General features: G+C 43.6%; 1 protein-coding gene across 1 annotated transcript; it reads right to left on the reverse strand.

The window, feature by feature from the left end:
* Positions 1 to 3507: 3507 nt before the first annotated feature.
* ZMYND19 (zinc finger MYND-type containing 19) lies at positions 3508 to 15501 on the reverse strand. Its single transcript, XM_075185426.1, has 6 exons — positions 15168 to 15501; positions 10141 to 10200; positions 6618 to 6724; positions 6258 to 6401; positions 5300 to 5480; positions 3508 to 4589 (listed from the first exon to the last, which is right to left on the reverse strand). Exons 1-6 carry the CDS (start codon positions 15216 to 15218, stop codon positions 4446 to 4448), a joined length of 687 nt encoding a protein of 228 aa, XP_075041527.1. The 5' UTR covers positions 15219 to 15501; the 3' UTR covers positions 3508 to 4445.
* Between the last annotated feature and the right edge of the window lie 6999 nt (positions 15502 to 22500).

Here is a 22500-nt window from a genome sequence, read left to right on the forward strand (position 1 = left end):
CCTCCTCCAATAGCCTTTCCCCAGTGTAACTGGCTCTATGTCACAGCTGTACAGCACAGAGTTATATTAATTGATTTCAAATTAACAAATGAGGGTGGTTGGAAAGGTTCATTAATATACATGTAATGCACATGTGACTTTAATATGTTCCCAAACTGAAAGTAAAGTTTTATGTTCATAGATGTCTAGTGAATCTGTCACTTATAATTGGTGCTGTGATATTATCACTGTACATTGCATATATAATATAGAGATTGTACGGTATGGATAGTAGCAAAGGCCCCTTCCCCCCATTTTGTAGGGCTTTGGTCCTGTACAGTGAGAGATTTTAATATCTCTATTAATTAGAATAATATTCAAGATTTTAATGCCGGTGTCGTTGAGTTATTAGCTTATTGAGCGGTTGGCACCTCTAATTTAATGATGACTATTGGGCATTTACCATATTGGGGGAAGACGACCCTCTAACATGACCTGTTTCACTCACATTTTCCTATGGCTGTACATAGGAGGAGATAATGGAATGGTGATTGCCGGGATGAGAGCATAAATCTGATATGATGAAATAAAATATTGGTTAGTTTCTGGTTTAATCTGTGAGCTAGCATAGCATTGCTTCTGTTATTTGTGCTATAAAATTTGTTATGTAAAAGCCAGAGTAACATGTTCAAGCGGACCTCTCACCAGCCCCCCCCCCCCCACCCCTTTATTCATCATCATCATCATCATTTATTTATATAGCGCCAACATATTCCGTAGCGCTTTACAATTGGGGCTTTATTGCATCTTGTGCTTGTGGGGAGCCATTTGTTTGCTTACTATATGGTGTACAAGACATTATGCTATAAAGCAGAACCTTTTAAACCTAGAGGATCTGGTGACTGGTCAGTTTAAGCCACCACTGGCAGCAATAAGTTCTGTCCAAGTGGGTCTGGAATTAGAGGAACAATGGAATTATTCTAAATAAGTAACTTTAGCCAATGTCTCCTTTTAGAAGCTCAGTATATTCAATAATATCTGGCTACATTACAGATTGTATCTAACCCCAGCTAGACATCACAAGATGCCCCTCTCCCCCCACCCCCCCAATCCAAGTTTCTTGGGATGAAACTAAAGCATGGTAGGTATCTACTGGGCGACATAGTAATTGCAATAAAGGCAGGAATAGCAAGGCACCAACATTATCATCATTTATTTATATAGCACCACTAATTCCACAGCGCTGTAGAGCACTCACATCAGTCCCTGCCCCATTGGGGCTTACAGTCTAAATTCCCTAACATACGCACACAGACACACGCACTAGGGTTAATTTGTTAGCCGCCAATTAACCTACCAGTATGTTTTTTGGAGTGCGGGAGGAAACCCACACAAACTCCTCACAGATAAAACCGTGATCGGGAATTGAACTCGTGACCCCAGTGCTGTGAGGCAGAAGTGCTAACCACTGAGCCACCATGCTGCCCATAATAGCCCCCTATATGTTTATCAGTATAAAGTCTAACAGGTAGAGGGTTATTGAACATGGAGATGATGGTGCGGACCTCACCTGGTTCTGTATGGCAAAGTAATGTAGCTCTTGCTCCTATCAGAGATACCTAATCTTTTGCATCAATATAGACCATCACACAGAAGTGAAATTGGGGAGATAATCAGGATAGTCAACGTTAATGTTAAGCGCTATTTTGTCCCTTGCTTTATAAACACATCTCAGGGGTTTTCTTGCTCCCCTCTGGGCCACGGTGGTAGGAGACAAGTCAAGGACAATCTACAGACAACTGACGTGTAATAGATGTGTTCACTGACCATAAGTAACGGTTATTAAAGAAGGAACTAGACCAGGCCTGTCCAATCTGCAGCCCTCCAGATGTAGTTTCACAACAAGTCCCAGCATGCCCTTCCAGCTATCAACAGGTTGTCTACTGGCAAAGCATGCTGGGGCTTGTAGTTTCACAACATCTGGAGGGCCGCATGTTGGACAGGCCTGAACTAGACTCTGGAGGAGATGCAACACAAGTAGGGTTACAGTTCCGGCTCACATTTCACACAGGTTACTGCAGGCAGTGATTTCAGCTACTACTTGATTGCCGTAGTATTGTAACCCAACAATGCTGGAGTCAACCACAGCAACCCACTTAATTTGTCATTTCATCCTTGATAAGAGTCATTCTTCTAAGGCCATCTATGGCGGTAGGTGGAGCAGAGCAAGTGTAGGGTAGTTCTTAAAATAAAGAGTAAACCTAGTTCGAGCCTGTCTGTGGCAGAGCTGGCGCTGAATCAGCAGACAATTCCCCTGGCTCATTCCCATCATGGCATGGTCTTCCTGCACACATAGGTTCTCTCACTATGTGCTTGGTGTCCGTGCTTATTCCTGAGGTATAGGAATCCTTAAATACAATACAGTACTACAATAGATATAGTGCCCACTACATGACCAAAAGTATGTGGACACCCCTCCTAATTAGTGCGTTTGGCAGTTTCAGACGTACCTGCTCCCAACAGGTGCATAAAATCAAGCATCCATGTAATCTCCATAGTCAAACATTCGCATTAGAATGGGTCATACTGAAGAGCAGAGACCATCACTGTGGTATGGTCATAGGACGCCACTTGTCCAATAAGTCAGGTGGTCACATTTCTGCTCTGCTAGAGCTGCCCCAGTGAGCTATAAGCGGTTATTGCAAAGATCACCAGATGCATTGCCAAACACTGACTGAAGGGGTGTAAAGCACAACACCGTTGGAGCTGTGGAAACACGTGCTCTTAAGTGACGAATCACGCTTTTCCGGACGATCTGGGCTTGGCAGACACCAGACCGCTTCCTACCAGAATGTGTACTGCTAACTATAAAGTCTAGTGGAGAACCACTGCTTGGGAACCACTGCTCTAGAACGTCATTCTATGCTATAGCATTGAGTACGTCCAAATTTGTGGCAAGTTTGGTGAAGGACCTTTCCTGTTCAGCATGATAGTGTCCCTTACACAAAGTGAGGGCCATAAAAAAAAAAAATGGTTTCCCCATGTTTGGTGTGAAAGCACTTGAGTGTCCTGCACAGAGCCCTGACCTCAACGATCACCTTTGGGATGAGTTGGAATGCCAGCTGCATGCCAGGTCATATCACCCAAGATCAGTGCCCAACCTCACTAATGCTTGTGGGTGAATGGATGACAACCCCCGCAAACATGTTCCAAAATCTACTGGATGTTATAGCAGCAAAGACCATAGATCAACTCCATATTAATGACCATGGTTTTGGAATGACATGTTTAACAAGCACATACGGATGCTATGTTCAGTAGGTGTCCACATCCTTTGGACTACACACACACCCTTTTTGATTAGTCTATTCCTTAACCCACCTCCTTTAGAATATAAATTAAACCATGTTTCATTATACATTTCAGTTTACGTAGTGACGGAATCCTGTACAGAGCACATTCCATCTCCGGGAATATTATCTATTATATCTCAGTAGCACGTCCAGCCTGAAATAAAAGGTTACAATCTAATGATTTATATAAAAAGTATCAGAAACTTTTATTTAGCAGGATATAGGGCATTTGTGTTGAGAATGCGGTTTCCGGCCCTGAGCGGAATACACAATATTTGTATGTTCATGTTAGAATTCTGTCTTTCAATAGGGCAATTCTTGTGTCTACAAAAAAAATAAAAAGACTACAACCCACACATTCTACATGTATCCATCAACTTGAGGGCTTACAAAACACTTGTAGTGATTTACTGATGTCAGACCCACCATTAAGCAGCTCACTAGAGATTTTGCACAGTACAGTAAGAAACGGAACTGTGATTTTATTCTGCACCTGGGACTTGCAGACGGCTTTCAACAGGAGATCTTCCCCTCGGACTTCTTAACCAGTCAGATGACAACCACCAATCGGCAATGCCCCACACAATTTGACATAAATTGCAAAAAAAAACCCACCTGCTATTTTTTAATTTTATTTTTAGATTTCCATGCATAATATTTTCAGATCCCAACTGACCAGTGTATGCATCCTGATGTATTCTGCTTTGTTCCACAGTGAAATGGGAGAGCAAACAGAATCTGCACATGGAGGGCAAACACAAGCCTGTCAGAGGTTCATGTTTGAAAACTGGATCAATCAGTTGTAACCTCAAAACATAAAAACAAACAAAAAAAAAAACAAAAACCCTGTACATTAACTTTTTACATACAACATAAATATTCCAAGCCCCCAGCCGGAGCTTTCACAGTAGTCTGTATGACAAACTCTAATACTGGAATGGATAGTCCCAGCTCGATGCGGCATAGTCCAGCATAGCCCTATTTCCACTCAAGCGTCACAGGATTATCTTCAGTGCCTCTGGCATCAATGACCAGTCACTTGTAAGTGTGCAAAACACATCCCGGTCTCCTTACAAAAAAAACGGAGCGTACAGAAGAGCTCCAGGGTTGAAGTCATCGCTCTGGGTCCGGCTCGCACTGCGAAATACGTATCTTCTCGCAACAGTGTTTTTTGTGAGCGGGCCAGTCTTTCTGTTGGCACTGGGTACCACAGTATCTTGCTAGTTGGCATCGGCCACATATATTAAATTCACGTAACTGGAAAACAAAAGCAAAGATTCATGAGCTGCGCTGAACAACAACTTCAAGATTCTAAAACTTAAGACCATGATCCATGTAACACGACACCTACTTAAAACGGATGTCTGCTTTCAGACAAGCCCCCCTCTTTCAGGAAATGTACTCCATATGTAGCACTTTGAGGCCCCCCACTGTTACCTGCTAAGGAACCATCTGTGCCCCATAGTAACAGCAGACAGAGGAGAGAAGTCAGTGGTAGTAGACTATAGCTAGGGATTCAGTCTGCTAGCATAGGGATGCAAAGCAGATGCAGCATCTAACTGATTGGCTGCACTTACTGTCCAATCAAGTGTCGCATTCACCACAGACCCCCAGGCTGCTCAGTCTCAATCTCTTACCCAGTTCTAAAGCCATCTATAATTCCATATATATGATTGGAGTATTTCTGCACAAAAACCATGAACGAACAAACAAACATATTGTGGAAATGTGAAAACTTCAGACAAACCCATAAGACAGTATTTGTAGTGTGTTGTTTGTTTGGCTAAACTAAGAATTTAAGTTTTACTTGGAGTTCCCCAGGCCCCCTTGTGTCAATTTGCTTTTCAGCACCTGCACACCCCAGAATACTTCACTCTCATTCAGAAAAACTCTGGCTTACTTTATGTACTACAATGCCCAGTAAATATAAAACCACCACGCGACATCTCAGGGGTTCCTCCGCATACCTGTTTCTCTATCATTGTGCAGGGAGGGTAATGACATTCGTAGTAAGTACAGGAATTCTCTTCTTCTCGAACAACTTCTCCATTCGCATTGTAACAGCGGGTGACGTTCAGCAAAGGAAACAAGTCTTCTATAGGATCAGTGGGAAGTTGCTGTATAGCCAGCCAATATAGGGATTGTTCCCTAAAAGACAAAACAGATGAGAATTTTAGGAACCGGTCTGTACAGACATGTCCTCACCCAGTCCACAGAAGGATATTCTGCTATCGCCATGGTAAATCATTATACGGGTTCCCCATATGTCTGATATTAGGTCGTGAATGATCACCACGTACACGGGTTTGGTCACATGAAAATAGCACGGTCCCTGGAGAATTCAGAAAATGTGCAGGAGACTACCATTTCAGTGCTGCCTCATGTACCAACAATATTTAGATTAATAAAATTGGCATCCTCAGTCCCACCCATCGCCAGGATCCCCACCCTTCTCCAGACACTCATTCCCAGTGACCCCAGCCAAGAGAATTTTAAAAACGAAGACTAAGCCAGGGAGCCCAGCAAGCCAGGGAGCCCAGCAAGCCAGGGAGCCCAGCAAGCCAGGGAGCAATACCCCAAAAAAGTAGAAGTCCCAGAGGCAGGGCATTGTGCCTTAATCAGTTATGGTCCCTCTATAATACCTACTTACATACATAGGGGTATGTTACAAAGGGCTATCTAAAAAAAACATAGCCAGGCAATCACTTATTAGAATATTTTTAGTGAAAACTGAAGCTACTCAATGGTTACTTTTTAACATCAAACATAAGTTGTGCAGAAGCAAACACAGGTAATTATTTGAAGATGGACAATGAGTAACGTCTATTGCTATATTCTATGATTAGGGACATAGCTTTGGTATTAGGCTATAAATATAGATATCAGCCTGTACTTCTGAGAAGTGTAGATTACACTGATATTTACCTTTGCTTGCTAGACACCTCTTCTACTATCTCGGGTCTCCAGCCCCAAGGAACCACTTGTAGATTATCCAGTCGGTTATCAACCGTAATGCCGTTTAAATGTAACACCTGGAATCCAGATGCAATCCCGCCTTTGTGCCGCTGCCTAGAAAAGAGGGAGTATCGTGTTAAAACGTAAACTGTCAGAGCGATTTGATATTGCAACTCTTCTATAAGGAACAGTTTCCTTATGATGTGGCTGCTGGGAAATAGTCGGCATGTTGTACTTTCTGATTGGGGATTGTTGCATACAACAAGGGAATGCTTCATGCAGTGTAAACAACAGGTCTATAATCACACAACTGATGGACTGAACACTTACCACAACAATTCATGAAGCAGTCGTCCAGACCCCCTTCCTTTGTACTTGTCAAATGCATATGCAAAGATCTTTGCACCATTGCCATCAGCATCCACCTCCATGCGAGCCTGAGAAATAACAATGTATAGGAGTCAGTGACTGAGCGTTGGAAGGCTCATGCATGATAAATTATACCGGTGTACCTTCCACGCACAGGGCATTTATGAGGAACAAACAAAAATGCGTTATCACAAACTCAATCAGGCAATATAATCGCTGGACAATGTAGGACTTTCTCAATGTAAGAACCTAGGGCCTGGGACATCAAGGCAAGTAAAGCAAAAACAAGAGTAACTGAGTCTTTGCAAGACCATGCTGCATTGGAAGAGGGGGTAAATGGGGGGGGGGGGGGGGGCAGATTCATAGCTTGGGTAGGGCATGTCTTAGATAAACTATACATTTCAGTGTAAAAAAAAAAAGTTATCTAGTACTTGTATGCTACATGAAAAAAGCAGCCAGTATTTGCCTTATGTGCAAAATAATAATAAAATCTGCACCCTGTACATTGTAACATGGTTTGTCCAGGATCAAATTCACTCCTTCCTTTGCCTTACTCTCCGTAATATTTATTCAAGAAAAAAAAAAAAACACAATCAAAGAAACAAAAACACAAAACCACACTTGGCTACGGAAATCCGATTTTTCAAGATTTAATTATTTTGGTCTCATTCCTTTGCCCATGTTTCTTCTTACACAACAAGTTATCCCCCCACAAGACGGTACATTTTCTACTAAAGTTACATAAAAAAAATACATAGTTTTTTGTGCACTAATGGCAAAATAAACAAATCTAGTGCGCATTTTACAAGTCTGCTCCCTGACCTCATTAGTATCTGTACATTCTGCTCCCACAATGCATTTCACCAGCACAATACTAACATAACATTGCTTCCATGCAACAAAAAGGGCCACGGAGAAAAAGATGAAAAATTACAGTCCCACCTTGTAAAACCACACACCATAAATAAAGTAATATGGGGGAAGGGGGGCAGAAAGCCCAGAAAATATAAAAATACAGATGGTGACGAGCGCATAGATGCCACATATGTATGGTTTTACATACATGTGCATTCGGCAAAACATCCAAAACGAGAATTACGCACAAAGGAAAAATTGAACTGGTGGTTTGAAGCAGACGTCGTGGTCTTGGTTACTAGTTATCCAGTGTAAGTAGTACGCTGGATTTGAGAGTAGTATGATGGATTTGAGTGTTTGGCATGGGTATTGCCGGTGGGAGAATGTTAGTAGTCGATGGGGTGGGTGTCACAGGAGAGAATTCAGGACTCGACCGCTGCCGCGTCACAGATCAGTTTTTATGTATTTTGTGCCTTGAAGGGGAACAAAAACATTCTTTAAAAAAAATTAAAATAAAATAAAGTAAATACTCAGGTTAGTCTCCATCCACTGTATTAGTGGAGGGGGTATTAACCCAATAACAATGTCACTATGGGGGCCACCAGCTAATTTCTATTAAATTTAATTTTCTTTAACTCCTTCCCTCATTCAGCAGCTACAGAGCTTAATCACTCCATTATCACAAGGGATGAGCGTTCTCATCTCATTGTGTCAGCACAAAGCAATTCGTGCGCTACCACCCTCAGATGCACTATCAGAGACAATGCCTGATGAACTCAAGTGACCGCTGGGTCACCCCAATGCCTTAAGCAGATTATAAGTGGTAGAACGGTTTTCATTATTGGGTGAACCCTGCTAACAGGGATCCCGGTCTTTAAGCTTAACAGCAATCCCTGCTTAGCAGAAAGCTCATGTGATACAGCCGTTTCCTGTGATGCGGGGCGGACAGGAAGAACCCTGGAGCCCACTGAAAACCATCTCTTGGCTATAGGGGTCTGAAGGAATTCGCTAAAGCAGAGGGGGAATTCAATCATCAGCTGCAAAAAGCATCCCATATTCCCAGTGCTATTAGATAAGGGGCACACTTAAATTAAAGTTTAAAAAAATAAATGTAAATATGAAAAGGGGATAGTGGGAACAAAATGTAATTACTACATGGTTACAGACAGCTGCACGAGCATTGAACTGTAGTAGTAGTGACATATCCTCCTTCTAGGATTAGGACAGACAGGATAGAGGCACCTACAGGAAAGGCTCTGATCAGTTTACAAAGTTCCACCCATATTACCTACTCCCTACATGACCCCACACTAAGCACCGCAACGAGCCAATCATGCTTTGTTCTGCCAGGACAAGGAGAAGGGGTCTTTCCATGCCTTTCCCACAAAGTTCCGTAGACAATTGTTAATTAGGTCTGTGGGAGAGGCACGGATAGGCTTCCTCGTCCCCCTGGCTGGCTGCGCACTTGGGGGATGAGGAAGCCTCACAGTGCCGGACAGTGGGATTCAGCTAACACATGGAATCGGAAAGAATAGGTACGGTTCGCCCTTTAAGTGACTAGATCATATAAATGGATATTAGAAAAGAACAAAATCCCACTCCAAACTTGTGTACGACTTAATTGGATGCAAAGAAATAAAAGTAGACATGACTCAAAAATAAAAAATCCCAACACCACAATAAAGTGCAGGTAAAAATATTAAAGCGACACGATAAGTGTGCCCCTTTATGCAATCCGCAGAGCTTGCAGATTGTTGGACAGTGACTTAATGGAAACATTAATGCATATTTATTCTAATAGGTTACTGAGGGACACTTTTCTTTTAATCTGTATAATATTTGCTTAGATAGAGTTCAATAATCAAGAATGTATTTATATTTATATTATATTTGGAGCAGCACGTTGGCTCAGTGGGTAGCACCTCTGCCTCTCAACACAGGGGTCACAAGTTCAATTCCCGACCATGGCCTTATCTGTGTGGAGTTTGTATGTTCTCCCCGTGTTTGCATGGGTTTCCTCCCAAAATCATACTAGTAGGTTAATTGGCTCCTTGCAAAACTGACCCTAGTCTGTGTTTGTCTGTTGTGTGTGTTAGGAAATTTAGACTGTAAGCTCTAATGGGACAGGGACGGATGTGAGCGAGTTCTCTGTACAGCGCTGCAGAATTAGTGGCGCTATATAAATAAATTATGATGATTGATCCTGATGCATTGTATATACACGTGAAAATGGGATGATCATTTAACCCCAGAGTTTTTTTGTACAAACAGCTGATCACTTGTTTCACCTTGAATTCCCCAAAAGACGACTTCACAAATCCAGCAAAGAAAAAAAAAAAACCTCCGTTAGACTAAACTACTTTACAAATCCAATTAGAATGCACTGTACAGAAAGTCTTGTAGCAAAGCCAGTCAAGTCCAGTCTTCGTGACATGGGTTTAGTACATGCAAGGCCAGATCCTAGGAATATGACCAGACAACAGGGGGGTTCTCTAAGAAAGAGGGGTGACAGCTATACATTTTTGTTCTTAAACCTTTACAGCTTTTCTGCTCCCTGTCAGCATCACCAATTGCTGCATTTATATTAGTAGGTAGTAGTCAAAACGTCAGCAAAGTGAAACATACTTACTTCAAATGAATAGTTGTCTACAAGCGGGATGTCCTGTTCATCTATTAGTGTATACTTTATCTGAAAAGAAGAAGCAAAATACACGGTGTTAAATACATCTGTATACAAGACTACTAAATCTATGACAAATACTGTTCCAATTCTTGTCCAATAGAGGCACCCAGATGTGCCAGTGGGGTGGCATTAAGAAGCCGCCGGATGGGGGCAGTTGTAATACTTTGCAATAATGCCAGGGGTGGTCAGTGGTCTAACACACAGTTTCTATTATAATAAGACTGTTGGGCTTCAAAAGCTGGGTGGAAAGTAAAAACACTAGGGGGTGCAACACCCGGGATATAGGTCCTGGTGAGAACACTGGGCACCTAACACACAAATAACACAGAGGCAGAAGTACATACGCTGGTAAGAATTTAGATTAAGCCAAAGAAAGGGGTGTGAGAATGACCCTCTGACATTTTCAACCATAAACAACTCAACCATGGGCAAGCACTAATCAATCTGTGACAGGCTTACATCACTTTAGATACACAAGAGCAGCATAAAGAATTGTGGTTTAAAAATTAATGAAACATATAATGGACTTGGAACTCAAGTCCCTAAAAAAAAAAAAAAAAAAAAAAGTTAAACAAAATGTATGCGTGTGTGAACTCTGTAAACAGCCAAGATCACAGTAACGCGGGGTATAAAGACACACCCTCACGTAGAAGCATTCGATGGACCTTGCACAATCACAAATCTAGCACCACCCGATAAAGATGCTAATTAGACCCTGGAGGCGGCTGACAATTCTCTGCATGAGAAAGCAATGCAGAATTAAACATGGCATTATTAGATAAAGGTCATGGGGCTAAATTCACCAGTGATCCCCTCTACCCTTCTGCTTACCAGACAGTACAAAGCAGAAATACCCTGCTGGGTTATCCTTTCAACACACACATGACATTTACACTCAGTAACTAATCAGACTGAACTGCCCAGGAAGCTCCAGCCTGGAATAATGATTTGGATGGAGGAGGCAGCGTTTGGGAGCTACTGGAGGCTGACATGAAATGACGTAAAAAAGGTAATTACACATTAGAGATGTACACTAGCACAAGTCAGACAAGTTCAACTAGCTCATAATTCTAAGTGGCAGAGTATATTCCCCCTACGTGACCCCAGATCATTAAACCAACGGAAAAGATGTATTAACATTAATATGGTAAATGTGATGCTACGCAAAGTAATGACAAAATAAACAATTAAAGTGGATTTCCACCTGCTATTTAGGAAACTCTTGTCGTCCGCCCACATGTACCACTTGGGGCCAAAGGTGGACAACCCTTTCAAACGATAATACATGTTATTAAATATAATTGCTCGCAATATTTCCCTTTTCGGATTCATGTCCCATGTAATTTTCAATAGAAGTCCCCAGGTGACCTTATCAAGAGAAATTAGGGTTTGTATATTCAAGTTATCCTGACATTACAGGCAGAGCGCCCCCTTGCTGTGGTGTATAGTACAGGGATATAGGAGATCACTGCTCCTGAAACTACAGAGCGCCCCCTTGCTGTGGTGTATAGTACAGGGATCTAGGAGATCACTGCTCCTGAAACTACAGGGCGCCCCCTTGCTGTGGTGTCCTGCGCTCGGCCAATTATCGCCGCCTCTCCTCCACTCTGATTACCTCTTCCCACTCTAGAATACAAGACTTCTCCCGAGCTGCCCCCCTTCACTGGAACGACCTCCCTCGCTCCAATCCGTCTCTCACCCAATCTGTGTTCCTTCAAGCGGGCACTTAAAACTCACCTGTTCCTTAAGGCCTACCAACCATCCACTTAACCTCTCACCTCTTCTGTTTCTCCCCTGCCCCCTTTCTCTGCCCTTTGCTTCACTGGCTCCCTCTTGTGCCTGATTTTGTTTACCCTCCCTAAGGATGTAAGCTCGTATGAGCAGGGCCCCTCTCCCCTAATGTCTCCACACCTGTTCTTCCGCTCCGTCTTTACGGTATTTGCCTGCCTGGAGTTTCTGAAGTTCTGGTACTTTGTATTTATTGTTCTGTATTGTTTTACCCTGTATAGTCTACTGTTTGTACCATGTACGGCGCTGCGGATACCTTGTGGCGCCTAACAAATAAACGATAATAATAGTACAGGGATGGAGGGGATCACTGCTCCTGACACTACAGAGAGCCCCCTTGCTGTGGTGTATTGTACAGGGATATAAGGGATCACTGCTCCTGACACTACAGAGCGCCCCCTTGCTGTGGTGTATAGTACAGGGATATAGGGGATCACTGCTCCTGACACTACAGAGCGCCCCCTTGCTGTGGTGTATAGTACAGGGATATAGGGGATCACTGCTCCTGACACTACAGAGCGCCCCCTTGCTGTGGTGTATAGTACAGGGATATAGGGGATCACTGCTCCTGACACTACAGAGCGCCCCCTTGCGGTGGTGTATAGTACAGGGATATAGGAGATCACTGCAGAGCGCCCCCTTGCTGTGGTGTATAGTACAGGGATATAGGGGATCACTGCTCCTGACACTAGAGCGCCCCCTTGCTGTGGTGTATAGTACAGGGATATAGGGGATCACTGCTCCTGACACTACAGAGCGCCCCCTTGCGGTGGTGTATCGTACAGGGATATAGGAGATCACTGCAGAGCGCCCCCTTGCTGTGGTGTATAGTACAGGGATATAGGGGATCACTGCTCCTGACACTAGAGCGCCCCCTTGCTGTGGTGTATAGTACAGGGATATAGGGGATCACTGCTCCTGACACTACAGAGCGCCCCCTTGCTGTGGTGTATAGTACAGGGATATAGGAGATCACTGCTCCTGACACTACAGAGCGCCCCCTTGCTGTGGTGTATAGTACAAGGATATAGGGGATCACTGCTCCTGACACTACAGAGTGCCCCCTTGCTGAGGTGTATAGTACAGGGATATAAGGGATCACTGCTCCTGACACTACAGAGCGCCCCCTTGCTGTGGTGTATAGTACAGGGATATAGGAGATCACTGCTCCTGACACTACAGAGCGCCCCCTTGCTGTGGTGTATAGTACAGGGATATAGGAGATCACTGCTCCTCACACTACAGAGCGCCCCCTTGCTGTGGTGTATAGTACAGGAATATAGGGGATCACTGCTCCTGACACTACAGAGCGCCCCCTTGCTGTGGTGTATAGTACAGGGATATAGGAGATCACTGCTCCTCACACTACAGAGCGCCCCCTTGCTGTGGTGTATAGTACAGGGATATAGGAGATCACTGCTCCTCACAATACAGAGCGCCCCCTTGCTGTGGTGTATAGTACAGGGATATAGGGGATCACTGCTCCTGACACTACAGAGCGCCCCCTTGCTGTGGTGTATAGTACAGGGATATAAGGGATCACTGCTCCTCACACTACAGAGCGCCCCCTTGCTGTGGTGTATAGTACAGGGATATAGGGGATCACTGCTCCTGACACTACAGAGTGCCCCCTTGCTGAGGTGTATAGTACAGGGATATAAGGGATCACTGCTCCTGACACTACAGAGCGCCCCCTTGCTGTGGTGTATAGTACAGGGATATAGGAGATCACTGCTCCTGACACTACAGAGCGCCCCCTTGCTGTGGTGTATAGTACAGGGATATAGGAGATCACTACAGAGCGCCCCATTGCTGTGGTGTATAGTACAGGGATATAGGAGATCACTACAGAGCGCCCCCTTGCTGTGGTGTATAGTACAGGGATATAGGAGATCACTGCTCCTCACACTACAGAGCGCCCCCTTGCTGTGGTGTATAGTACAGGAATATAGGGGATCACTGCTCCTGACACTACAGAGCGCCCCCTTGCTGTGGTGTATAGTACAGGGATATAGGAGATCACTGCTCCTCACACTACAGAGCGCCCCCTTGCTGTGGTGTATAGTACAGGGATATAGGAGATCACTGCTCCTCACAATACAGAGCGCCCCCTTGCTGTGGTGTATAGTACAGGGATATAGGGGATCACTGCTCCTGACACTACAGAGCGCCCCCTTGCTGTGGTGTATAGTACAGGGATATAAGGGATCACTGCTCCTCACACTACAGAGCGCCCCCTTGCTGTGGTGTATAGTACAGGGATATAGGGGATCACTGCTCCTGACACTACAGAGCGCCCCCTTGCTGTGGTGTATAGTACAGGGATATAGGGGATCACTGCTCCTGACACTACAGAGCGCCCCCTTGCTGTGGTGTATAGTACAGGGATATAGGAGATCACTGCAGAGCGCCCCCTTGCTGTGGTGTATAGTACAGGGATATAGGGGATCACTGCTCCTGACACTAGAGCGCCCCCTTGCTGTGGTGTATAGTACAGGGATATAGGGGATCACTGCTCCTTACACTACAGAGCGCCCCCTTGCTGTGGTGTATAGTACAGGGATATAGGAGATCACTGCTCCTCACACTACAGAGCGCCCCCTTGCTGTGGTGTATAGTACAGGGATATAGGGGATCACTGCTCCTTACACTACAGAGCGCCCCCTTGCTGTGGTGTATAGTACAGGGATATAGGAGATCACTGCTCCTCACACTACAGAGCGCCCCATTGCTGTGGTGTATAGTACAGGGATATAGGAGATCACTACAGAGCGCCCCCTTGCTGTGGTGTATAGTACAGGGATATAGGAGATCACTGCTCCTCACACTACAGAGCGCCCCCTTGCTGTGGTGTATAGTACAGGGATATAGGGGATCACTGCTCCTGACACTACAGAGCGCCCCCTTGCTGTGGTGTATAGTACAGGGATATAGGAGATCACTACAGAGCGCCCCCTTGCTGTGGTGTATAGTACAGGGATATAGGGGATCACTACAGAGCGCCCCCTTGCGGTGGTGGAGGGTAATGGGATGACTATAGCATTCCCCAACACTCCATGCCGGACAGAGGGCGGAGCTCTGCTGCCCCCGCCCAGCAGTGGGTGTGTCTATAGAGGACATACGTACTCCCGTGCAGATATCACAAATAACGGCTGTCCGGTCACATGAGTGTCCCCGGTGCTCACCTTTCCGGCCACCCGGCCGAGTCGCACGATGCCCAGCTTGAAGTCAGTCATGGTCGGTGGGTGAGGGAACGAGACTCAGCGGCTTGTCCCACCTCCTCAGCCCCGATGCCTTCTCCACCGCCTCCCGTCACGTGGCCCCTCCTCTCCGCGGGCCACAAGCGGTGCCGGCAGCTCGCGCCGAGCGCGGGAGATATGCGGAGCCACGCGCCCCGAGCTCGCGCTGCTGCTGCTGCCGCCGCCGCACGCGGGAGACCAGGCTGAGGATGCCACGCGCCGCCTCTCCCCCCGCCGCGCGCACAGGGTACACCCAGAGTGGGCGGGATCCGAGGCCTGGGGGGAACCGATCAGCCAATCGCAGTCGCTGGCGGACGCAGGGCTACTTCGCGCAGCCGGTACACGCCGGCCAATCGGAAGGCGCGGTGGGCGTGGCCAGTCGCGTTCTCTGACGCTACTGGGGGAGCAGGCGGGTTGGCTGCCTGGGTGACGTCAGTTTCGCGGGAAGCTTTGTGCTGGGCCAGTGATGTAACAGCTGGCGGACAGGTGCTAGGATTTAAAGGGCCAGCGCACGTGTCAGGTGCCTGGGAGCAGATTCCAGGCTGCTGCCAGGGCAGGCTCTTCATGGCATGTAATACAGTGTATAACCACTGCCCCTGGCACAGATATACCATAGCATACAGATTACCTGTCATTTATCTAGTGCAGTTTAGACAATGAAAGCTAATTACTGGTTCCTATGGCCCCCTCCCCTAACTGTCCAGAATTATGTGGACAGTCCAGAATTGAGGCAATTCTCCTGCACATCAGGACTTTTGCCCTCATTCCAGGACAGTTGGGAGATGCAATTAGCTGACAGGAGCCATGTGCTGTCAGCCAACTATTACATTGATCACAGAAGACCTAGCATCAGACCTTCATGGGCAAGCTTCCTATCAGTCTTCTAATATCACACCTCAATGTATCAGACAGACAGCGAACCATTCTCTTAATTAAAAAAAATGTAAAAAAAAAAAAAGCAAATACTTAACTAACAAGTTCCAAATTACCCTTTCTACACATCATGGTGCCACTAATGCTATGAAACAACCTAGTGAGGCAGCGAGTGGTAATGGCGTCTGCTCGCTTTTACCATTAATAAAGTCAGGCTGTCACTGACCATCCAAGGAAGTAGCAAGAAGCAATCAATTTAATTCATACTTGGCAACTTTTCCTCATTGGCATGCGGGGGCAGGGCTTGACAAATCACATCATTTTGGCCCCTAAGGGGCTAAGATGCAATATTTGCATCATTAAGTCCCATCTGCCCCCGACCCCGCCCCTTATCTATTGGGGGGGGGGGCGAGAACGGGAGGCTGCCCTGCTCTCCCAGGATGTCTCCCGGACATTCCGTTAAAGAAAAGCAGCTAATGAATCTCTAGAGACTGAAGTGTCTTTTACATTTCTGTCTCCATCACTGAAGTCATGTTGTCTTACCTGTCAGTCTTTGATTAAATCTGGGTCTCCATGAAAATGGCCACCTCCATAGGCATCAATACATGGACATAGGACACAATTTCTGAACTGTGTCATCATGCCACAGATGGTGAAGCCAACCACGTCTTGTACTGGCTCAGCATCAGGGAGAATGCCAGACTCTTCAGGGAGTGAGGTTGATCACCCCTAGTTCAGGGAGTCTCCCTGACATTCTGGGAGAGTTGGAAAGTATGAGTTAATTTCTGCCCTCCCAATCGCTTGAACACAGTGCTTAATGTGAGGGCTGTGTTCAAAATTTGGAATTGCCTGAGCACACCCTCATGTAGATCCAGGTAGCTGCTTGGCAATCTGGTAACATCACCCCCTTCGGTTTGGGCAGGGGTGGTCCGGATCAGATTTCCCCTTCCACTATTAGATCAAGGGTGATGTCACACAGAATAAAGGTTACCCCAAAATTCCCCAAATGGTTCCAGCAACCCAAAACATTTGTCCTCCCCAAACCATGTTCGGTAACGTCACAGCATGACAATAAAATATAGACCTTTCTCCCCGAAAAGGAAGCTATACACCATTATAAATTTACTTTGTGTATACTAACAGGGAAAAAAATAATTCCCCAGGAAAGAGGGAAGTTACAAATATGTGAAAATTGTCCCATTCATGAAGGAAAGAGGAAAAACATTGTTATGTAGCGGCTAAACAAAAAAAATAAATAAGTTTACTAAACATAAATTAGTTAAATAAAGTAAAAAAAAAACAAACAAAACAAGAATGTTTTGTCAATAACTACTATTGTATTAAAACAAATAATAATACCCAACTACTGTGAAATGTAAGGATATTAGAAGTTAAAATGAAAGCAGTAGTAACCTTTTTAACACCTTAAGTAGCTTGATTTGACTAGAATGCATGATTATCATGCACGGGTTAACTTGTGTATATATATATATATATATATATATATATATATATATATATATATATATATATCTATAAATGGGGACTTCTCTTTAGTGTTTTATAGGAAAACTTGTGTTAAATAAAAATAATGTAACCCTACTGTAAGTTAGAAGTTACCTCAGAAATAAAAGCATTTGGTCTGAGGCCATTTATGCTCCTTGGTGTCTTATAACATCCTTATAATTTATAGTAAAGGGAATATTTTGCAGTAGCTATGTCTTATCCCATATAACTATGGTTACAATTTTTTTGTTTTTATTTAGTGTGTATTTATAGCGGATTCTGCCTGGAGCGACATTATAAAATAGCATTTATTATAGCAACTGCATTTTATTCTGAAGATATACCGGCAGTGCAAACAAGCTGTTAATGTATACTTATATACCTACAGGCAAAAAAATGTTTTAAAAAAAAATGAAAGTTTGGGACAAAAACGGACCACACCCATGATCTAAACAGCTCTGCCCCCAATCCGTCCTATCATGTACGCAGTTTCTGAGATGGTCCTCGTGTATTGAACAGATGTGATTGGTTGTTGCTTTTTCTCTATACCTTTGTAATATTGTAACATCTTGGTGTCAATAAATATTGAAATAAGCCAAGAGGTCCATAAAATGTTAAGAAGTTTAATACTTTAGTCATAAAACCTGTACTGCATGTATGTTACATGTTTATGTTAGGTAAGAATGTATTGTAACTGTGCATGAAATATTTTTTTGTCTCTGTATTTTTGGGGGGTGAAAAGTACAGTTATAGCCCCATCCTTTTTCGTTCCTCCCAGGTGTTTGTCAAGAATGCACATCCAAGACAGAGCAAGTTAATGACATTTATTGCAGGTTGTGTAGCAAATTAAGATAAGTGGATGCCAGTTTATAACATTGTGAATATATATATATATATATATATATATATATATATATATATATATATATATTTTACACGTATTAGAACTTGTCAATGACTTCTAAATTCCGTAACAATTTACCTGGCTGCCCAGGTGACATAATCAGGCGTTTATACAAATATTATTCACAAAAAATAAAAGTAAATAGACAAGGTGCATTGTGAAGGAAATAGATAAGATGAACACGTGATTTATGGCATGTTTATTAAAGGTGAGCCCAGAAGTAGATCTATACGCTATCGTGTCCTGGATAATTTTTTCCCCTCCAAATATAAAAGGCAAGTCACCCCAAATAAAAGAAAGGATGAATAATAGTATCCCTCAGTAAATATGATTTGCAAAACATGATCATTAACTCTTTTGCCGCCTGCTGGTTGGAAAACAATCATAAATTAAAGTGGTTTCTAACCTATCTACTTGCAAGCTGGAGATAAGTCCGATATACGGATATGTATCAATAATGTTTGTAAAAAATAAAAATAGTAGATTGAACTCATTGGGTCAAACAGAACTTTGTTGCAACAATGTTTCTGTTGTATACAAAACAGTTAATCCTTACTGCTACAGAGAAGCTGGTAAAATTTAACGTGATTTTTATAAACGGTAGGGAACCAAATACATAAGGGCTGGACAGCATAGATTTGCAGCCTATAATTTAGCCTCAGTCTCATACCCATTAGGAGTGATTTTAATTCACAAATGCACATTTTAAACACATATTTCAGTTCTGTCACTGTGCAATCTTCAGTGTGTTACACAGTACATAGCAGTAATCTGTCCCCTTAACACAGCTCCCAAAAATTTTCAGTCTACATCGTTCAGTGTCTCTCCCAGATCTGCCTCCCTTACCCCTCTCATGGAGATCTTTAGGGGTAGGACCTGCAAACTTGCACTCAGTATAGGGTGGGTAAGACTGTTTGTTAAAGCTTGCTTTAAGCAAAGTGACTCAAATGTGGACAGGGGGCCTACAAGTCAGCCTGCCCCTTATTGTGCTGACAATGTCTCAATTGTAAGTTTCTGGAAAGTTTTTATAGGGGGACTTGAACTTATCTTGTATCTGAGAAAAGACTGGAAAATATGTCAACAGTAGATATTGTTCCTATATTTTATACCACTTATAAACCACTGTTCAAAAGCAGACAGGTTACAGCCTGGGTTGTTGAAGAGCAGGGTTATCGAAGTAGGGGCTAAACTGACATCTATTGGCCTGGTCCCAGTTGGGGACGTTGCCAAATAATGTACCACTGCCTTTCGGCAGTGCTCAGAGTAGCCAAGAGACGGAATCTATCCCAACACATTCAGTCTCGATTTATGCCCAAATCCCAGATGGGTTTCAGCAGTTTCATAAGAGGCATCGAGCAAACCACAATATATTAATGCTTAACATTCATAAGGACCAGATATTCTCCCCCTGCCAACCTTCGTAAAATCAACATCCAAGATCAAGGACGCTTTTTGCACATAGAAATTGGGAGGTAACGTCAGGAGTTTTAAAACCCAAGACCTTCAACAGAGTGGGAGGGTTTTGATGAAAGGTATAGACGTCCAAGAAGTGTGATCATACTAACTGCATCAGCTTAAACAAACCAGGAGATAAAAATACAGCATGAGCCCAACTCTAATCTAAGAATATGAGGGATTGGCCTTAAACAACTGATGTTTTAATTATTTGCATGTTAATTTTATACCATTTGCAAAGCAGTATTATTCAATTTCTTTAAAAGAGGGGTGGAAGTGATCAGTCTGGATCTGTTAGTAAGATCATCTGCATAAAAGGAGATTGTGGGATACCCATAATACATTGGTTAGAGTGCAAGCTTCAATCAGCAACACAAAACTTAAGGGAATGAACTCTGCCTAGTTCTGTTGGAGAGGATATCAGAATAACTATGCAAATCTGAATCTTTCCGTTGATTGCCATCAATCTGATCACTTTGATAGGCAAAAATCATCAAGGGGCATTTCTGTATATGAACAGAGTGTATGCCTGGTATTATCAGGGGCTTGTCAGCTGGGAGAACCAAATGTCAGGGCATTTACTTTACAATACTTATTGTGGATAGACAAACATTCTCTGTGATACAGATACACATTTGTCTATCAAGTTTTAATTCCCATGGACGGACTTCAGACAAAGTTGTAGTCAGACTTCCCCGTGATGTACATGTCTCAGAGATGGGCGCTGGGTACTATAACTATTCAGCGTCGGTCAATAGAACGCATCAGTGAGTCCGATGATGCTGATGTAGCAAGTGTATTCTTTCCAGCACACTGAGCCATTCCCCGAGGCTACAGCGCACAAACTGCTGACTACAGTATTACTGCAGGAGTCAACTTTATGCAGAGCAGACACCACATCAGAACATATTATACCCACTCACACAATGCTATCAATTCTGTATCAAACCATCTTCTGACGATGTTTGCATTGAACAATTTGTACAAAACACAGAACCATCTACATCTGATAAGCTTAATATACTGCAAAATAATTGCTTAATAAGTTTCCCACACCCATGACAATAAAGTCGTTTAAGCACTGGGCCATGGAAATCACTTGCACAATCAGTTCTAAAAGATTGTATCTATAATACCAGGCATTGCGATATCAGTGAAGGGAAAACCATTTAGCACTTACTGTTGTGCTACCAGTATACTTTAAATAACTTTAGAATTAATTACCACTAAGCAATTGTGTTTTGGGGCTTAATATGGTTAGGGGGCTTTTTTTTATTTTTTATATATATATTTGTTTTATCTGAAAGCACAACAAAAAAAAGGGAAGCATTTCACACACCAAGGGGTAGCTTTATCAAACCTATAAGGAAGTGGAGTTGCCCCTAGCACCAATATCCTAACCATCATTTTGTACACACTAGTTCAGTGTTGGCTAACCTGTGACACTCCAGGTGTTGTGAGACTACAAGTCCCAGCATACCCTTCCAGCAATAAGCTGCTATATATTAGCAAAGGATGCTGGGACTTGTAGTTTCACAACACCTGGAGTGTCACAGGTCAGCCAACACTGCACTAGTTGGAGAGGAAAAAACAAACAAACCTAACTCTTTAGTATCTTACTTTGGCCATCTGAAAAATTGGAGGTATATTGGCCCCTGGGTAACAAGGTGTTCGCTTATTACACAAAGCTCAGCACCAGCAGTTGATTTTCCTTAAACAATCCCAGTTTGAAATGTTTTTAATTCCTTTTCTTAAAATGTTCACATTTTTCTCTTTTCCATGCTCTGATTCGGCTCAAGATTGTTCTTGACCTTTCAAGCCCAGTCCTTGGAGCGCCAACAGTGCAAGTTTTCCACATCTCCTTGTTGGATCACAGCTGTAATTTCTGACAGACGTTGCAACAGACCCATAGGTAGTAGTTATTTAACATGTGACCTGGAAAACCTGCACTGTTGGGGCTCACAGGGGACTGAAACAGAATAAAAAGCTTCCATTTCCTCATTTTTACTGTGGAGATTCTGCATAGACAAGCGACTGGTTTATGTGGTGGATCACTTAGCACACAGTCTGTGCACCGCTGACTGTCGGCCTAAATTATATTATAGATAAGGTCATAAACAATGACTGACGTGAGCCAGACTCATCCTTCACACAGCCATTGAAAGCCACTGGCTTTTACTGCAGCACTTAACTGTTAAACATGGACATGAGTGTTTACACCAATAGCTGGTTCCAGTATTACATTACAACGTACAAGTGCTTCAGTGGTGTTTTAACTACAAGCCTTACTGCATCATCTAATGCCTCAGTGTACACCCAGTATTGATGAAGGCAGCTATAGAACTGTCCCAGGAGATGGGAGCAGTAACCATTCAGGTGGAGACAGGGCATTGGGGGTGGTGAATGGAGACCAGCCAGAAGACAGGTCGCTGTAGACCAGTGTTGGCCAACCTGCGACACTCCAGGTGTTGTGAAACTACAAGTCCCAGCATGCTCTGCCAATATATAGCAGCTTATTACTGGAAGGGTATGCTGAGACTT

Source organism: Mixophyes fleayi, chromosome 9 (assembly GCF_038048845.1).
Source record: "Mixophyes fleayi isolate aMixFle1 chromosome 9, aMixFle1.hap1, whole genome shotgun sequence".
Lineage (NCBI taxonomy): Eukaryota > Metazoa > Chordata > Amphibia > Anura > Limnodynastidae > Mixophyes > Mixophyes fleayi.

What these genes read in the sequence shown, in the direction of transcription:
- ZMYND19 (XM_075185426.1), bottom strand. Translation starts at nt 15,218, where the DNA reads ATGACTGACTTCAAGCTGGGCATCGTGCGACTCGGCCGGGTGGCCGGA. An exon ending in TCGGCCGGGTGGCCGGAAAG is followed by an intron (nt 10,201 to 15,167) that starts GTGAGCACCGGG and finishes TCTTCTTTTCAG; the next exon opens with ATAAAGTATACACTAATAGA. An exon ending in TAGACAACTATTCATTTGAA is followed by an intron (nt 6,725 to 10,140) that starts GTAAGTATGTTT and finishes GTTATTTCTCAG; the next exon opens with GCTCGCATGGAGGTGGATGC.